At 49.1% G+C, this 19,639-nt stretch overlaps 1 protein-coding gene across 1 annotated transcript in view; it reads right to left on the bottom strand.

Moving 5' to 3' along the window:
• The window catches only part of AAGAB (alpha and gamma adaptin binding protein), a 43,338-nt gene that overhangs the window by 1,749 nt on the left and 21,950 nt on the right, over positions 1-19,639 (bottom strand). The window contains exons 5-9 of the mRNA XM_075535377.1: positions 18,441-18,524; positions 4,056-4,138; positions 2,748-2,847; positions 657-761; positions 227-276 (exon numbers count right to left, since the gene is read on the bottom strand). Of these exons, the coding sequence (XP_075391492.1) occupies positions 227-276; positions 657-761; positions 2,748-2,847; positions 4,056-4,138; positions 18,441-18,524 (422 nt within the window). The remainder of the gene's footprint in view (positions 1-226; positions 277-656; positions 762-2,747; positions 2,848-4,055; positions 4,139-18,440; positions 18,525-19,639) is intronic.

Here is a 19,639-nt window from a genome sequence, read left to right as displayed (position 1 = left end):
GCAGAGACGGGCCCTGGGCTCCCTCGGCCGTCATCCTTACAGGAGCAGACTGCCACGCCTTTGTTCTAGAGCGGCTGGTGGCCAAGAGCTCCAGCCACTACATCTCCAGGGCTCCTTACCCATGTCACACTAAGACCCTTTCCCAACAAGCACCTGCGCCCTGTCGTGATGCCGCCCGCCCCGACCATCGGTAGATACTCAGGAAGCACCCGACGGGCTGCCTCACCTTTTCTGCATGCAGCTTTCTTTGCTCGTGAGGAAGCGTCGCGGCCTTATCTAGGGGCAAAGACATTTTAAGAGATTCGTCGAACATCGCCCCGGAGAATCTGGAGTGCGTGGATGTTCTAACACCGGGAGATGGAAGATGGGGTTTCAGAGCCGTATGTTTATGGTCTAGTCATTACAGCTACTGGGAAGTGTGAAGTCGTCTAACTTCTCCAGATGGTAATGGTATGAGCGCCGTGGTGGGGATCTTACTGAGCCCACGGTAATGAGACGGACCGCACGGGGCCAAGGGGAGGAGGAGGAGGAGGAAGAGTACAAGGAGAATGAAGGAAGAAGAATCTTTCCCCAGGGGGATTTTTCCCAACACGGAAGGGCACAGTCCCCCATGGAACCAAGTTGAGGTAAGAGGCGGACCCAGTGGAGCGGGTTACCTTTCATTTCTTTCAACTTTGAGAAGAGCCTTTCGAAATTCTCCACGTCGCCTCGTCCCGTAGTGAGACTGGCTAATTCTTGAATATCCATCTCCAACATGGGATCTGAAAGAAGGATGGGTCACGTTACTTAGGCCCCATTCCTTACGTGTGTGCTCGAGACGCAGAACTCCCGGCCTCGATGCCCGAGTCAGGGCAGCCATCGTCCAGACTCAGGAGCTGTTTGATTTTGTAACTTGGGCAACTTTTTTTTTAAACCAGTGCACACTTTTTCTTGGCAAGTAGTGCATCAGACACTGGCTGGGTGTGTCCCGGGTCCCAGATCGAGTGTGTGTGGCACCTACAATGGACCATAGCTTGGTTGACCCTCCCAACGCTGCACTGGAGGGAGGGGCGACGATTTCCACCACAGCGGGGAGAACTGCAGCTCAGAGGCCACTGCAGCCGGTGTCACGTGCAGCCCGCTTCCGGCTCGTGGGTTGGTCCAGCTCTGAAGCCTGATTCCTTCCTTTAAGGAACACGGAATCAACCCCCAGTAAGTGATGACATGGAGACCCCGTTTTCTGGGCAACGCCTGATGCTTTCCTATCTGTCAGTGACAGCGCACCTCTGATGCGGCGAGGTACGCATCCCCCTAGAAGCACAGCAACCTGCTCACGTTTCGCTTGCGCGTGCTACGCTCGCATTCGAGCGCTTCTGCCCACTGGTATAGGGCACACTTGTCTTAGTCTGGGGGTCACAACCGGTGGCAGGGTACGTAAGCCTAGTACTGTGTTCCACATTTTGCTACTAGAAGCTCTTCCAGCATGGTCCGTGTACCCTGTCAACACATCACTGATCCCGGTCCAACACGTCCTTCCTCCTGATGTCATGAGCTGCTCTGGGCTCCCCTTGCATGTCGCTGCCCTGGAGCTGGGATGAGCTACATTGCCAGGCAGCCTTGTTTCTGTTTAAACATCGATTCTCGCTGGCATCTTCCATCCCAGCGCAGGAGCACAGGGCTCATCCTAGGCGCCTCCTTATCTGTAGCTCTCTTTTCCGACAGCGAGCAAGCCAGCGCTCAGGAAGCACCATGTAATTTTTGTCCAGGCTTAACACTATGTAAAGACATCTCAGCACCGGCAGCGCATGTCCCTGTGAGAAGCGCGTCCATCATGGAGAGTTCACCGTTTGTCTTCACTGTGGTTTAGTCTTGAGTCTTCCACTGTCCAGTCTGAAGATCTATTCCCAAAGGTATTTAGATTATTCCTGTGCCCTCCACCCCTCTCAGTGTGCTCAGAGGCTTGTTTTGATGGAAGAAACTCTACCAGGTTTGAAACTCAACTGAAAGGAACACTGAGAAAGGACACGGCTGAATAGATGAGAGAGAAGAGATTACTAATATTTTTTTTCTTATTTAAATGTTTGTCTGTAATCAATAACTTGAATTTTCTCTACCTGCTATTTTGCAGTAAGATAAAAAACAGTTAAACAAAACTAATATAATTGCATGTGGGCCCTTGGGTAGTGAACAGAAAAAGTCAGGCTATCCGTAACGTAACGTTCATAGATCCTGTCAATCCAGTTCTTGGGCTTTCTGGCTTTCAGCCAGCAGACTGGATTCTAGTTCCAATTCCAGGATCTCCTTGCAAGACACCCTTGGGCCTTGCCTCAGCATCATCTCTGTAATATACCGTCTCTGTCAACCCTTGCTCCCAAATGAAAAGCAGATAGAAAAGATTGTGAAAAGGCCGTCCAAGAGCTTACCAATGCAACGTACTATCCTAACCACTGCAGTTCTGATTGCTGCTGAGCGCTACAGAGTGAACACAAAGCTGCCGCCCGCTTGCCTCTAGCTTAGCTAAGACGATCTGAGTCGTGATCCTGCCAAGAGGACCAAAGAGAAAGCAGGGCCCATAGTGGACTTGATGTGGGTGCTCATCCTTTTACCTGCAGCCGCCCGCAGGGCTCAGTCTCTGCACTGAGAACACACACACCCCCCTTCCTCTTTTCTCCCCGTGTGAAGCCCACTTCCCCACCCAGTGGGCTGCGCTCCGGTACTCCATCCCGCTTTCACGAAGCCGTCTCTTGGTAGCCGAGGAGGGCGCTTACCCACAATGCCATCAACCTGGGCTTCTGCCGGGTGGGACGCAGCGCCCCGGCGATCCAGGAGGGCTCCGCTTCTGTCTCCGGCAGGCAAAGAGGGCTGTGACTGAGGAAAATACACACAGACTTTAACAGCAGGTTTCCTCGGAACGAAACCACCAAAAAAGCCACGTCTGGGGGCTTTCGCGAAGGAGTGATAGGAGCTAGAGGCATGGAGAGAGGGAACAGGTCCAACATCAAAGCAGGAAATGAAAAGAAACAGAAGGCATGGAGGAAGCCTGGAAAGAGAAGCACAGGGAGGGAGTGGGGTCAGGAATGGCACACTGAGGAGATGCCAACGGATGACCTGAAACCAGCCGTGTGATTTTTGAACAGAAAACTGATAGTCTGCTCTGTAAGCCTTCACCCGTCACCATAAAAAGTTGAAGTAAATGCGTACTGTATCATGAAAAAGAAATAAAACAAACTCTGGAAACTTAGTAACCCCGGAGTTACTTTCTTGAAAGGAGAAAACTAGAAAGTGTTATGGTTCCCCTATAGACTATTAAAACATTTTTGTCTGGTGGTATCCAATTTCTGTTCAAAAGGCAAAGACATACACTGTCTTATTTGAAACCACTCAGAGAGTGAGGAGAAGGCCCGGGAAGACAACACAGCGCTGTGGGCTTGCTCGTGGTCCTGGCACACTGGCCGTGAGGACAGAGGGCTCGGACTGGACTACACTCTCACTGAGGGCAGGGACCTTACACACAGAGAGTATTTGAGAAAACAAAGAAAACACCAATTCTATGTAAAGCCTAAGATCTGCTGCAAGTTTATGCCCTACGGAAACAACAAAACTAAAGGAAAAACAAACCCCCTGCCATGGAGCCCAGGCCGACTCGCAGTGGCCCCTGGAGGACAGAGTGGAAGCGCCCTGTGGGTTCCAGCACAGTCCCTATGGCACTAGAAGGCCCCACCTGGCTCCCACAGGGCAGGTGGAGGTTTGGTTTGGCCGTCAGCAGCCCAAGGCAGAGCCCCTCTGCCACCAGGCGCCGAGGATGACCAGCATGGTTTACAAACGCACCCTGGCTAAGCCAGCACAAGCACACCCAAGCCCCAAAAGCAACATCCAGAAAGGGCCTCCCACTTCAACAGGGGCTGACCCAGCCTCGTCAACAAGTGAGAGCACGAGACAGCTGCTTCAGATCCCCCTTTGAGTTGTTCTTTGCTGCCCCTTTAAATGGGGGGGGGGGAACAAAAGGCATAAAGATTCATAACGGTAAGGAGAACTTAAAGGCAAAGAGGAGAAGAGACGGCAGAAAACACCCTTACCTCAGAGTGAGAGTGCTCCGCTGCCCCGGGGGGACGGTGCGCTCCAGCCAAGGAGCTGAGAAGCCCAAAGCCTTGGCTCCTGTCTGAAAAGGAAAAATACACTCACTGCGACTGTTCATTCCCATTTGAACTTGTTGATGGGGCTGAGGTGATGGGACAATAGTATCTCCTAAGTTCTAACTGTAAAAAACAGAGAAATGGCCAGAAGCTCGCCATTCTCAATAATAAAGAAGTCAACGGACAGGTAAATGTAAACACCATAGGCTTTCCACAAACACCACAAACGAACAGCCCAGCAAGTCTAGAAGGGCCACACGCGAGGGAGGTGGGCACTGCTGGGCACACTCATTTGAGACACAGGGCAGCGTCTATCCAGAGAAGGTGCAGGAGGCAGGAAGGGCAGGGGGAGGGGGAGGAGGAGGAAGAAGCCAAGGGCAGGGGGGCAGCAGTCTGCGGAGGGCGCTGCAGTCAAGGACTGAAACTGTGCAGGGAGTGCGGAGCAGAACAGGGATTTGCTCTGTCAACCTTCACCCAGCTCACACTGAAAACGTTTAAGGACAAGAAAAGCAAAGCGTCTCCATCTTTTCAGTTGCTGCCAATGAGGAATGGAGGAGGATGGGCAGGAGCCAGAAGGAAGACCAAGCCCCCTCCCTGTACACCTTAACCCATTTTATATCGTTTCCGTTTTGTTCCACGCTTGTGTATTACCTGCTTAAAGAAACTTTTTTTAAAATGAAGTATCTCACTCTAATAGTAGACAAAATTATGAAAAATACAGACTAGGGGAAAGAGAATGAGGCTAGTGAATTTCTGAATTTCACCTGAATTTCATGCGTGATATTGGACAAATCAACTAATCACTGTGCCTCGATTTCCCGAGGAGCCCTGGTGGTAGAGCAGTCAGGTGCCCGCTGCCGACCACATGGCTGATGCTGGCCCTCCTGGGCCATTGCAGGGGATAGAGCGGTGGCAGCTGCCTCTGGCAAGATGCGCAGCTTCGGAACCCGGGGGGGGGGGGGGGGGGGCGCAGTGCTACTCTGTTCCACAAGCAACAGGTGTTTTGGTTATAAAATGAGGGTGCTGCTCTTGCTGACTGTTAATTAAGTTCCTTCTGATTACAAAGCTCATAGTGTTACGGAGAGACAACCTTGAGCGCCCCTCTCTCTCTTCTGTTAGCTTGTCTTGACCGTAACTTAAAACCAGCAATTGTAAAGTTACTGAATAAAACCCAACTCACTGTCATACAGTCTTGACTCCTGGTGACCCTGTAGGACAGGGCAGAACTGCCCTGAGGGTTTCCACGCTTTATGGGAGAAGAAAGCCCTGTCTCTCTCCCTTGGAGCGGCAGCTGGTTTCAAACTGCTGACCCTGCTGACCTGATGTGTAACCACTAGGCCACCAGAGTCCCAAAGTTAGTTAACAGATAAATCAAAATCTTCAAGTGCCAAACCCTTTGAAGGTTCACAGTGATGCTGGGCTTATAATCAGGCTTCAGGTTAATTGTAATGAGACTGGAAACCGTCTGCTCAGAACTGCCTTAGACGAGAGAGATCATTATGTTCCATGGCTTATGTTTTAAGGAAGTTGGAGACATAAATGCACAGAATGAGAAAAACAACTATTTTGGTTTACCCAAAGGCAGATTGCTTGCACATTAATGTTGCTCAAAAAAAGTCGGGTACAATTTTACCCACATATGGCTTTAAAGAAATTCTTAGTTTTGCTCGGTTCAATGTTTATCAAAACGCTGCCCACATACACCCACTGTAAAAATTATTCTTGTCACCAGAGAGAATTACATAAACCTTTTCTGGTTTGTGAAAATTTTTTCCCCCCGCCTTCCTCCTCAGGATTCAGGGCATGGAAATGTCATTCCCATTATGAGGGATTTATTCATTCGGTTCTCACATCCATGGTTTCACTAATGTCACAGGCTCCTCACTAGGGCAGAATCAACGGCTCCCTGCACTCAGCCACTCCTCTTCCCACTTCAGGGTCACAGAAAGTGGTATCAATAAGTATTCTGAAACGATTAGACCTTGGGCCCCAAACATCTCATTTAACTTCAGTAGGCCAGTAAGTGAGCCCTGGTGCCACAGTGGGCTGTGCCCTACCGCGAACCACAGGGTCAGCAGTTCAAACCCACCAGCTGCTCCAAAGGTCTGTCTGCTCCTGTCAAGATTAGAATCTCAGCAATGCACAGAGGCAGCTCCGCTCAGGCCTGTAGGGTCACTGTGAGTTGGAACTGACTTGATGATTTGGAGACCAGGAAGTCAGGAGAACAATAAATAAAAAGGATAATATACTAGAAAACTCCGCAGTGCAGGTCATGAGGTGAGAAGTCTCCAAGACCAGAAACAAAAGGCAAGCCTTCAGGGCAGAAACGTGAACTAGGCAATTCCCAAGCATTGGGAAGATTCCCCCCCACCCTCCACCTTTAAAAAGTTTCAAGGAAAACATAAATACAAAATTGCTTAGCTCTCTAACAAATCTAAAGGCACTTTATAATAGTTTAGAAACATAAAGTGCATTGCACATATTTATTTTGATCTACACTGCTCAAGGCATTTAGAGAATTAAGAATCTGGGCAAAAGAAAAAATTCAGTATGGAGAAAAAGAAAACTAGTTTTAAAAACAAGTATTTTTAGTTTGTTTTGTTTTATTTTTTCTGCTCCTATCCTCCACTATTTTACCATGGCAACATGAGAAACCCAACTCCCTGCCGCTCAAGTCAATTCAGACTCATCGTGACCCGACACAGGGTTTCTTAGACTGCAACTCTTTATGGGAAGAGAAGGCCCAATCTTTCTCCCCTGGAGCGGCTAATGGGTTTGAACTGCTGACCTTGTGGTTAGCAGCCAACACCCAACCTATAGTCCTTGCTAAGCAATATGTTAAGTGCAAAAAACTGGAGCTAGATAAGGTCTGGATTTTCTATTATTTACTGTGTGGTCTTATGCAAAAGATGCCCTCTCTGTACGCCTGTTTCAACTCTATAGAACACTCAGCTCTCGGGAATGCGGTCAAGTTAATAACAGCCAGCATCTACTACACGTCCTTGGCTCATCATCACCATTCACTGGGTTTATGATGAGCTCCTAGTGATCTTCTACGACGACACAGAACGGCCCTGCTGGGGTTCCCAAACTCCAAACCAGTGCTCACTCTGGCAGCAGATACAAAACTCCAAACCAAACCCACTGCCACGGAGTTGATGCCAACTCATAGTGACCCTGTAGCCAAGGATAGATCTGCCCCCGGGAGTTTCCCTAACTGTACCTCTTTATGGGAGTAGAAAGCCCAGGCTTTCCCCCCGAGGAGTGGCATGTGGTTTCAAACTGCTGACCTTGCTGTTCGCAGCCCAATGCATAGCCTCTACGCTACCAATGGGATACAAGGCTGTCCATCTTGATGGCAGCAGACTGCTGCATCTTTCACCTGTGGAGCAGCTGGTGGGTCCAAATCACTGACCCTGCCGTTAGCAGCCAAACCATTTTAACTGCTGCGTCACCGGAGCTTCTTGCAGTACCAGGACAGGCACTTTTACTTTCCTCTTTCAAAGTACAACTTGTTCACAGTCACACAGCTAGAACGACAACTTGAACTCTAGTTCTCTGCTTCTAGATGACATACTCTTTCCATTAAGCCAAGAGGTCTCAGTAGCATGTGTGGAGTCGAGACTGTCAATCCTAAATGTATAAATCCTGGGTAGGACACATGCTGGGGTCAAGTGCCAAAGGCATTTCTAGTCATATGTCGTTTGCTTTTTTCGGTGAACTTTTATTATCTCCCTGTTTTAGACTGTGATTTTTAACTGACCAGGTCAGAACTTTCAGTAGCATGTCAGGTATTTCATCACATGCTACTCCCATGCCACTCACCAACTGACCGGGATAACTCATGGAGGTACTGGCCACTGCTTCTTGCAGACAGATGACAGGTCCCGCTGTACCTTCAGTGCCTGTACATGTCATACATGTCATGACCAGGGTTCCTGACATTGGAGGCTGGATCACGCTTTGTTTGGGGGTGGGGGGCAGTTGTCCCGCACTCGGGAACGTATTTATGATATCAATAACCAGGGTACAGAGCAGAATCCTTGGCCTCTCCTCACCATCCACCTGGAGGGGCAACTGACCGACCTACTGACTGGGAGAGTCGTGTTTGTTTAACGAGAAACGAATAAAAGCACTTGCCAGATTTAAGCTTTTCGTTCTGGCAAGATGAGAATGCTCTTCTTTCTACTCTGGGGACTGTCTCTGGGTGACTTCAATCCCTCCTCACCCCTCTGTCAATGCCAATGCCTGTGTCACCCGAGAACACGCGAGTACAATCTTTGATGTGACCTGTGTCAGCTCCTGGTCGACAGAGCCACCAATTCGTGCTCTCTCCATTCTCAACAGCTCCCAGCACAGGGCCAGGCGCACGGCGGGGATGCACAAGTTTCAGTGGCGGCCTGCGGACTGTCAGCCCAGTGCTGTGAGCATTAGCTAGTACAGGCATCGAGGAAGTTCTTACTTCAAATATATAAATACATGCTACTGGAAATATTTCCAGGATCCTGCTCCCCAAGATGTCTTAGACCACCCGTGCTACTGTGTTTTCTGTTTCTGCATCAATTTCCCCTTCGTTAAAGGAGCAAGGACCTGGGCATCTTAGAGCTTCAACTTCCTGCCAACTATTTTCCTTTCCTTCACATTCACTTTCCCTCCTCTCACGATCTCCTCTTCTTCTCAGGATGCTCCTCCCCCCCACGTGATACACTTACCACAGCGGAGATGTCTCAGCTCACAAGGAGACGCTGCGCGCACTTGCCACTTACAGCCCTAAACCACATCGCACTACTTGAATAACTGCCCTTCTAGGGAGTACTCCATTGGACATTATTTCACGAGTATGCACAGAAGATACTTTGAAATTCCATTCTAGTTGAAGACTGTTTGAAATCACAAAAGGATTTTAAAAGCTGACTTGTACTTTCACTAAACTCACTCCTTGACGAAGGCAAACATGGGAAGTATTAAAAAGTGTGTTTATCGAAAGAGAGAGGGTTAAGCACTTTATCTGACCCCACTATAGGCTTTGGACTCAGGTACGTGAATCTGCTCTTCCGATGACAACCAGGACACCTGTCAAAAGTCCAGAACTATTTTTGCTAATAACTGAAAATACAATACACGTGACCAGAAAGTAATCAGACTAGTATTGTTCATTTTTTCCTGATTACAAATATAGTCTCATGGGAAATTTGGAAAATAGCGAAAACTATAAAGAAGAAACTTAAGTCACCAAGTGAAGATGCCAACCAGGTAACATCTCAGTCCTCTTGGCCTTTACTTTCTTTCTGTAAGTGGTGAGCACACGCAAGCTCTGAACCAGCTGAGCTCAAGGCTGGAATGGGTAGACTTCAGTTGTACAGGGAAGCTGTGCACAACTCCAAGGCTGGTCCCATGGTCAAGTGCCATCTTCAGAGCCTGAAGCACATGCTATCGATAACCTTTCAAAGGAATGTTTTCAGTCAACTCAAAAGTGGTTCAGCACCAAATGTGGTACAGAAATGGGAACCATGAAACTGTGAAGAAAGACACACTCTCTTTTTAAGCCAGTTTAAAAACAGCTCTAAAAATAGCTCCCCAGAAGAGCAGCATCAATGTTCTTGCCCGGTGGCCATAGACGAGCCGTCTCGGGGGACTGACTTGAGATTTCCCCACTCCGTATTGACGTAAGGATGAGTGGGGTGTGGGACGGGGGTGGAGTTTAAAAACAAAGTCTGATCACTTTCTTCATTTTATTCCTCCTAGCTTCTTGAATTCCTCCTGGTTTCCTCTTCTCCTGTCCTCACACACATAACCAGCTGTGTATCTGACTGAGGAGATACACAGTGTTCTTACACAGACACATAGTTCTTATGCACAGCTAAAGTCACAGAGCCAAGTCAAACAGCCATGCTATAAAGGTCACAGAGACCTTTCCTCAACAAAAGTATCGAATGGGAAGCGTTGTGTCTCAGCCTCTCCTGCTGCTGCTTGACAGGCGTCATGCTCCTGAAGGTGGTTTCTTCCCAAGACCACTGGCCTCCCGGGCTTACTCCGTGTGTCTAAGTGGTAGCTGGGGCTTCCTCGGGGGAGCAAACTGAGTTCCTTTTCAGCGTTCTCTGGGTTGGGGGGTTCCAGTAAGAAACTCCGAGGACAGACTTCGTAGGGCTCCGATGCTCATAAGCACAACCTTCCCAGCCTTTTCTCCAACACGCAGTCTTCTATGGTCTAACATTTGTCCCTAAGAAACCACCATGAGCATCCTGTATCCCGTATGGGACAAGCCATGAAGATTACCCCACTGGAGTGTGAAAAACCATCACTGTAACTTCTGACTCTCTGCCTGGGAATGTAACTTGCGCATGGGTCCTCCTTTGGGGGAGACAAGTGCAAGGTGGGGAGCAGCCAGCCCGCTTTGCAGAAGCATGTTAAAGCACACGGTGTTTGGAATAAACGCATGCATCTTTGAGCTAAACCCTAGAAGCATTATGCTTCACTCACCCGCTTACATTCAACATTTCCCTATAAAATATATACATTTAATCAAAATAGTCACAGCCAACTATCAGAGAGCATGCACATGATTTTTTTTTTTTTTAAAGTGGGGAAGGAAGGAGGTTTCCTAGTATCTGGCACTGCGATTAAAAAAAAACAAAATTCATGTGAACTCAGGAACTCAATTTTCACGGAATCTATTCAACAGGATCTTTGGCCTGGTGTGTTTCCATACTTCCCTCCCTCAGGTCAGGAAAGCGGGCACAGCGACCGGAAGCCATTTGCCAAGGTCCCCGGCACAGACGACAAGAAGCCGAACCTACACCATGCTTCCGCTCAGTGATTTCATGTTACTTTCTGTAACATTACCTACGGATTTCTAACTAATGGTCAGTCTTCATTTTTTGGAGATAGTTTCTTGGTTGTTGAGAGTAGTTTTTTAGAGATAGTTTTAGAGAGAGTTTCGTGGTTGTTGTGAATGTACAAAGTGGAAACTATCTTTGTACAACGTGGACCAACAGTGACCCTGATCGGATCCCGTGAATGGTATAGTCTTCGCTCTCCGTTTCCGAGTACTCTCCCCATTCGCGTGCACTCACGCTCCCACCCCGCCCGCACCTCCCCAAGACTCCTATGCAATCTTTCACGTTGCTGTGGCCAACTTGGTGTCACAGAGCGAGTTCTTGAAGAAGCATGGCACTCAAAGCAGACGTTTTTCCCGAGGGAAGCTAAACTCGTGCTTGGTTGTAAGAGGACTTCAGGGGATCGTCTTAATCTAAGGCCTACAGTTGAAAGATTACCTTCTGACATGGCTTTCGTGGTTCTTCAGGCTCTGGGTCTCCAGAAAGCTGGCTTCCATGAGAATCTGAAATTCTGGCTGGCCTTTTCTCCCCCCTTTTATCAGAATTCTTCTCTGAATCTTTGCTTTTAAAACAGTGGCTAATGGTAGCCAGGAATTCCCTCAGGTTCTCTTGGTCCCTGGCAAAGGAGGCAGCAGTTCCGGCGGCTCTTCCTCCCGCATACCCTTCCCCTCCTGGGACTCAGGCCAGACACTCCTCCTCTGGGGCTTCAGGCAGACAGACTGCTGGCACGCTGTTAGGACCCAGCACCACACCTCCAACGTGGAAGGCAGGATAGAAGCACTAACAGGTTCCGAGGCCAATTAACTGGGATGTCCATGAACCCATGACCCTAAACAACCAAACCAAGAACTCAGGACCCGTGAGGATTGTGTACGAGCCGCCCGGCAGCTGCTCTGTTTGTTGTTGATCTATCATCGTCCATTTGCCAACTTAGCTCCTTCCCGGTTGCCCTTGATCGATAGCAGTGACATCAATCCGCTGTGCCACCCGACCCTGACGCAGTGTGGCTTTTCAGCACTTTAACCCTAAACTCAGTGCTCCTCCCTGCCGCTGGCAACCACGACTAAGCTTCAGTCTCTATACATTTGTCTGTCCTTGTCTTTTTAAATAAAGTCCTTGTACTTGAAAAAAACAAAAATCTCTAATTGAAGGCATCAGTCACGTGTCTATTTCTCGGGGGAGTGTGCTCAGCATCACGGCTGGCTTTCAGTGCCTGGTTCTCACTACTGCTCCATTCACAGGTTAACTCGGGCGCCAGAATCTGGAGCCCCTGCCATGGGATCTCCTTACCACATAATGTGAGGAGGAAATACATTCATCGATGATTGGTTCTTGCCATTTATGATGGGGGAAAAACAAAAACCCAAACCAGAAAACAGCCATGCGAAAAGAACTGTTGTCCCACTCATTCCTCGCCCCCTTGCATTGCCGGGAGCACACTGTAACAGCTCCGGGAGAGTAAACTCTCCCGGGACGGCTTCCCAGGGAGGGGCCAGAGCCGCCCCTCCCAGTATTTGTTTAGTCTAATCCCTCCTTCACCGAGTAGAGCTAATGCAGATCCCAGACCTTCCCTCCTTGCCCCTCACTTCCTACCAGTATTTGCTTACAGCCCCCGTGGATTCCCACGAACCAGGAACGCAGGTGAAAAAAGGCAGACGAACCCCATCACAGCACTTGTCAGTGCCCGGGCGGCAGAGAGCGCTGGACGGGGGCTTGGGGGACATTAACCAAAGGCACGCTGTCGAATGCATCTTGCCGCAGGGGGCAACAAAAGGAGAACTTCATCCGAAAGTAGCAACAAACTCACGGAGCCTCTACTGGCCATCTTGCCCTTAAACTGTTACCAAACATGATGCTTGAAACTCTGTGTGTGTGTGTGTGTGTGTGTGTGTGTGTGTGTGTGTGTGTGTGTGTGTGTGTGTGTGTGAGAGAGAGAGAGAGAGAGAGAGAGAGAGAGAGAGAGAGAGAGAGAGAGAGAGAGAGAACACGCACAAGGGTGGCAAGGGGAGATTATCAATGTCTAAATGTTGTCACATTAGACAAATAAAAAGGCACTGACCCGGAGTTATAAGGGTCATTATCATATTATAACAGACAAACCCAAATAGCTAGTTTTCACAAGCACAAATCAGATTCTGATAGGGGCTGAGAGTAACCCAATCGGCAGCTGGTATCTAAACGACGTGCCTGGAGTGGTGCCTTGACAATGGTCAGACTTTCGGGGGAGGGCACTGAAGTCAGGCCAGCATAGGAAAGGACAGATGGTGAGCACTCATGTGGACCAGGGCGTATGAAAAGCACAGCCCACAAGCGAGGCAGTTTCGACCACTCACTTCATCTCCTTTCCTGGGCCTTCGGAAGTCATGTCTTAAATGCTGAGTGGACACTCGTGACGGCCCCCAGCAAGAAGTCTGATCTCCACAATCAAGACCACGATAGCTGGAGATTTCCTTTAGCAATGTGCCTACTATGTGCTACCAGTTCCCAAAGCTCACTGTTTCCTTTCCTTTTTCACTACTGTGCTGTGGGTCGGTGGCCCTCACCTTTGTGAGTGCTACACCTAACGACTCGGAAGGACTACCCAAGTGTACGGTGGCTGTGACTCACCAAGGAGACTGGCTAGCTTGCTAAGTAATTTAAATAAAGTCCATGGCACCCTTGGGGTGGGGCCACACAAATAAGTTACAAGGAACCAAAATGTGGGGCTTGGTCAGCGTTGCCATCTAGCTAGGTTTAACCTGAGCCACCTAAGGGATGGTGGGGGGGGGGGAGCTGAACCTTCAAGAAGGAAGAGCCAGGAGTGGGGCACACATCCTCTAGACCGAGAATGCCAGAGCTGGAACCCCTCCATCCAGGAGAGAGAGAGCTATCACAAAGTTTGCTGATCCACAGAGCTACAGCCAGTGCCTTCAGGCTGAGGCTTACTGGCAGAGTGGAGTGCCTTTGGGGCATTTGTCAGCAGTGCTTTCCTAGAGCTGGGTGACACAGCCTCGCATAGGGAAGAGGGCCTTGTGGCTTGGAGCCTGAGAACCAAAGAGAGGCCATGCCTGTGGGCACGGATGAGAAGAGGTTGTCTTGACCAAAGAACTATATCCTGAGTATTTCTGATCCTGAATTATGACCTGTCACTTCCCTAATCAGCCTCACCTTGGCGAGTATTATCTCTAAATTGTGTGTGGACACTGCAGCAGATTATCAAGCCCGGCAGAGAAGCAGAGACTGCGATGGGAGAGACAAGTAGTGCCGGAGTTGGTGAAAACATTAGGTGTTTGACTGCCACCTCACAGGAATCGGCCTTGGGCTGAGGTTGATGTAGATTCTATTGTGTACAAATAAGAGTCTTCTCAACAAAAAATAAATGGTTCTTTGGGTGACTCCAAGTAAATATTGAAATGTCAATGTCAATCACATTCCACTTAAAAGGGATGTGTATTCATGTATTCCATGAAGCCTCTCAAAGGCTGACCTGTAATTTGGATGGTGCACAGAGACAATGGGACAGAGTCAACGGCAGCACTGTCAATGGAGGGGCTCTTTTCAGAACGTAAAGTGGCGTTTAGCTTAAAGGTAACCAGTAAGTAAGTCCAACTTCTCCAATATAATCAGGACTTTCAGTTTGCCTCATTAAAATCTTGCCAGAAAGCACCCAGGGTGAGGGGTTCTCTGGTCAAAGAACTCAGCTGGCACTGCCAATGATTTCCCAGGCAAGCTGGATAATTTATTTAATGGCTCTTTCCTGTTTCTTTAACTGGCCAATAGTAAGAGTCAACACACTGCGATGGAAAACCACTCGGAGTCAGGAGACTGGGCCTCTCGCCACACCTTTGCTGCTGGCTCACTGAATGAACATGGCCACCACACATCTCCCCCAGAACCAAAGGCCAGACCCGCAGCCGGAGGGTCAAGTGTGACTTGCAGAGACGCTCTCCAGGGTTTCTGAGCCTGCACAGCTTTACAGGAGCAGACAGCCTCACCTTTTTCCCATCCAGGGGTCCCAACCATCGACCTTTCCAGTTAGCAGCTCAATGTCTAACCCACAGTGCCACCAGGGCTCAGCAGGGCCTCGCTGCCCCCCTTCATAAAAGGTAGGCACTGCGCAGGCTCTATGATCTGAATGCCTTATGTGTGTGTACCGCATCGGTTTGCCAATTGCCAAGTCAGCAATTCCAAACCACCAGCTGCTCTGCTAGGAAAAGATGAGGCTTTCTACTCCCGACAGGAGTTCTATACAGTCATTATGAGTTGGAATCGATTCGATAGCAGAGAACTTTGAGTCTGACCCTGCCAAGGAAAGGCCCCTTAATTAATTCCATGGAACACAACAACATGTCATCCAGATGAAGGATTAATAGAAAAAATATGACACTAAAAAAGTTGGGAAGAGTTAAAAAAAAAAGGTGGGGGGAACTTTACCACCACCAAATCACTTAAAGGGTTAAGTGGTACAATATGTTCAATGCACAGATTTGAAACCATAAAGCTCCTAGTTCAAGTCGGGGTTCTGCAGACGGAGGAGGCATGACACACCGCCCAGAGGAGGGATGCGACTCAGCATCTGAGGGCTCCCCTAGTGCGTGGGGAAATGGAATGCAGGGAGCATGGCTTCTTCCACAAATCTTTTGAAGATTCCCCCCCCACACACCCCACCCCCCTCCACACACGTATTCAGAGAGCTTGGCTTCTTATGTCACACGCCAGGCTATAGCAGATGCCCCGGTACACATTCCAGTGTCACTTTACGTCCGCATTCAGAGCTTCTCCTGGAGCGAAGACAGTTCCATTTCCTCATGCCACAGAGACCCAGGTGCCCTTAACCACGGCCAGAAGGTGAGGCTGCTGTTCTGGTTCGGGGTTGACGGCAAAGCAATGTTCCAGGCCTTTGAGGAGGACAGAAGGACGCAGACCCTTCAGGGCAAAACTGGAACAACAGGAACAAGGTGAAGCTTCCAGACGCCCTCCGTGACGGCATTTCCCTCAGGAACGCTGCTCAGTATCCAAAACAAGTAGCCCGGCAGGTTTGGTTTTGTTTTCTCCTAAATAAAACCACGGCCCCCCTACTCCAAAGTAGTAAGAGCACGTTCAGTCCAGCTTCTACCTTTATAACCATACATGAACGTAAGACAGACTTTTCATGAACGTATGACAGACTTTTCAAAGAGCGATTGAAGCCAACTAAGCTTTTCTGAGAATAATTCTCATAAATATAACAAGCACCACTGAATATAATTTTATTCTAAATTGGTCCAGTTTATGTACCATATCTTAAACTTATTTTTATATCAGAGACAGGCTAGAACAATGCCGCACTATGGCAAAGGCTCAACAGGATTCGTGGAATAACTGAATGAGCAAAAGTCTGGCCTTTATTTGGAGTTTGCTTCAGTAACCAGATGAGCCCATGGCTAAAATCATCTTACTCCTACCGAATCCCTAGCCTTATTTTGCTTGCTGCAACAATATAATAAGATCTAGTATTCTAGCACTTCAGGGTAACAGAAAAATCAGATTCCCCCTAGAAAGAAAGAAAGAAGAGTCCCTGACTGGCTGCAAATGGCTATATAGTACTTGGTTGACACTTGAAAGTTTGGAGGACCAATTCCACCCAGAGACGCCTAGCAATTTACTTCTGAAAACAACGGATTAGGGAAAACCCTGAGGAGCAGAGTTCTTGGCTTACACCCGTGGGAGGACACGAGTCAGCATCCACTTGACAGCCACGGGCTGGCAAAATAAGGGGAAGAAAGGGGAGAAGGGATACCCCACCATGCCGGCCAGAGCCTCGCTAATGTTGACAAGGGTGAGATCAGACCTCAATTGAGCTAACGGGCCTTAATCTCATAAAACACTTACCGGTAAGTGTCTACTGAAAATTGAGATGAAATGTGCTGTTTATCTAAAACCAAATTTCTATTTTATCTCAGGGAAGATGGGGTAAATTCACTAGTACAAGAAAACAAAAGCCAACTCACTGCCATTGAGTAGATGCCAACGCATCGATAGGACCCTATAGGTTTCTTAGATGGTAACTCTTTATGGGAGTAGAACGTTTCGTCTTTCTTCTGAGGAGGGACTTGGGGTTAGCAGTTGAGTGCATACCCACGACGTGACCAGGGCGCCTCACCAAGCAGCTGTAGGGGAGGGAGGTGTTGGGGCTAATGTGGTGGTTGTGGCTGTGGGTGGAAGCTGGTGATGAGACGCAGTTTTCGTTCCCTTCCAGTGTTCCGCTCAGCACAGCATACTTGGTGAGGCAATCCCAGTGTGTGTCAACCAGCCTCCTCCCTTAGATGACATTTCATATCCAGGTTCCCCGCATCCCTGCCCCGATGGCCACAGCGCCCACATCAGCACCAACCCCTCTCCCGAACCGCTGCCTGCTCTCCTGGCTCCAGACTCTACCCCCGCCCCCCCCCTTCCTTCCAATGCCAAACCGTTGCTCGCTTCAAAGGCACACCACCTCCCTGCTAACCCTTCAAGGATACCAGCTCCTTTGCATCAGATCCCTTGTTAAAAAATGTCCAGCGACTCACGGCTTCCATAGGAAACGGGCCAGATTCTCCTGCCTAGCAGTAAGATCTTTAAGCTGCTTCCCAAGAGACCATCATGAGATATGTAATTGTGTGTATCTGGCGTTGAGAATATTCAACCACACGCACCTGTTCAACAGTGCATCCAGGCGGCACTCGGTGACACTGATGGAGCCTTTGACTGGTGCCACCATGGTCACCCTGCCTGTCTGAGCTGCTCCTCTTCGTTACCATAAACGCACTGCCCACTCAGAAGGTCCCCTCTAAGGGTCTGACTTGCTACTGGGATGCAACCACCATTCTGGAAGCCACGGTTCCTCCCAAGTGTAACCTGCACTCCAGGAAGACTCCATCAAGACCCACCTCGTCCCCTGCGGCTTCTCTGTCCACACAACTCCACCGTTACAGCCACTCCCCGGACCTCTGTGCACGCCCTGCCTGTCGGCCGCTCGCACCCGTCACCTGAACCCTCGTCGGGCATGTTTCAAGTGCGGACTAGGATCCCAGAGCTAGATTATGAGCTTCGTAAGAACAGGCTCCACAGGCTTACAATTTGGGAGATATTTAACAAAGCCAAAAACAATGCTTGGCACATTATAACCGCCCCCATCTCCCCTCCAAAAAAAATCCGCCCCACCCCACTCATTGCCATAAAACTGGTTCCAACTCCTAACAACCCCAGCTAGGGTTTCCGAAGCTGTACGTCTTGATGGGACAGAAAGCCCCATCGTTCTCCCTTATGACTGCTGGACAGTGCAAACCTGTAAACCGCTACTCCACCAGCCCTCGGCACTTTCTCGACATGATATACATTCGGTTGAATGAACTGTTACACATATATTAGAAATTCTTAGAACTGCCTGCGGGCTCAGGAAGTGGAGGAAATCTCCACGGCACGCGTCCTGAGAGGTCCACAGCTATCAGAATCATGTAAAGCCCACAAGGAAGTCGAAGAAAATGACTCTTACCACTCTTCATCACAACATTGGACCAGACATTCGCATTTAAGGCTTGTACAATCCGCTTGACTCCTGTGGACTCTGGGAAGTCATCTGATCGGGAGGAACAGATAATATCAACAAGGGTAAGGAAAAGAGAACCTGGCACAAGGGCAAGTTAATGAGGACAGCTATAACATGGAGATATTATTAAAACGATTAAGCACAGTATCAAAGCAGGAAGCGCTGCTTCTCAACACGTGCCCCTCCCTGCACTGGGCACGCCCCCCAAGCTGTGCTGCAATGCCTCCATCCCTTCTCTGAGAAGCTGGGCTCCTCGATTCAGAGCGACCCTGGGATCCCCCACGGGCTCTAATCGTGGCCTCTGCCCGCTTTGGCTTGGGGAACGAAAAGAAGTTTGCAGGAGTACAATCTGGGCTGCTGGTACCTCGCGGAAGGTTTCCCAAGGGAAACCCCGTAAGACAACCCTTGCTGCCCGCGAAGTACGAGCAGGTGCACTGTCCTACTGGAGGGAGCTCTTTGGCCCAATTGTCCTGACCTTTCTTCACCAAAGCAGTTTTCCATTTTCTTACAATTTCTTCTTCGTAAGGCCCTTGTGACCCAGACTATCTATTAAGGTTACCCTTCTGGATGCCTTAAAAACAAGTGTCATAACCTTCTGCCACACCGTGCGGCACAGTTGACCTCTGCCTTAAGGGTCACTGGCCGACAGAGCCCCGTCTGGCGGGACTTCTTTGTGAGCCTCTTTGTCTAAGGAGACCAAGACCAGCGTGTCCTGAAGGAACTTGTCTGCCCTTATCCGCTGCGTGCAGTAACATGTTGACACGTGTTCCGTGCAGAGTCCAGGCGTGTAAGGACTGGAACCCTACCAAGAATGCTTCTTTACTCACCCGCATGTTTACACACATGCTCACATACACATACAAACATTCACTTCTATGTAGGAGCAGATCCCCCAGGCCAGTTATCGGAAACTACCATCGGACTCAATTATCCTGTTCATTCAGTTGTTACTTCACACTGTAATTTACATATGAAGGAGTTAAAGTAAGAAAATACCAATCTCAGAGCTGCTACAAAAAATATTTTGGAAACTCAAATCTGACATAAACAATGAGGCTGACTTGGTAAAGTTAACCACATTGCCTCACCAACGGACTCCATTCATGAGTTTTTGTTAAGTGCCACTGAGTTGGTGCCAACCCATA

This window comes from Tenrec ecaudatus, chromosome 17 (genome assembly GCF_050624435.1).
Source record: "Tenrec ecaudatus isolate mTenEca1 chromosome 17, mTenEca1.hap1, whole genome shotgun sequence".
NCBI classification, from domain to species: domain Eukaryota; kingdom Metazoa; phylum Chordata; class Mammalia; order Afrosoricida; family Tenrecidae; genus Tenrec; species Tenrec ecaudatus.
The sequence above is the reverse complement of the archived record's forward strand: the minus strand, read 5'-3'. Positions and strand labels throughout refer to the sequence as shown.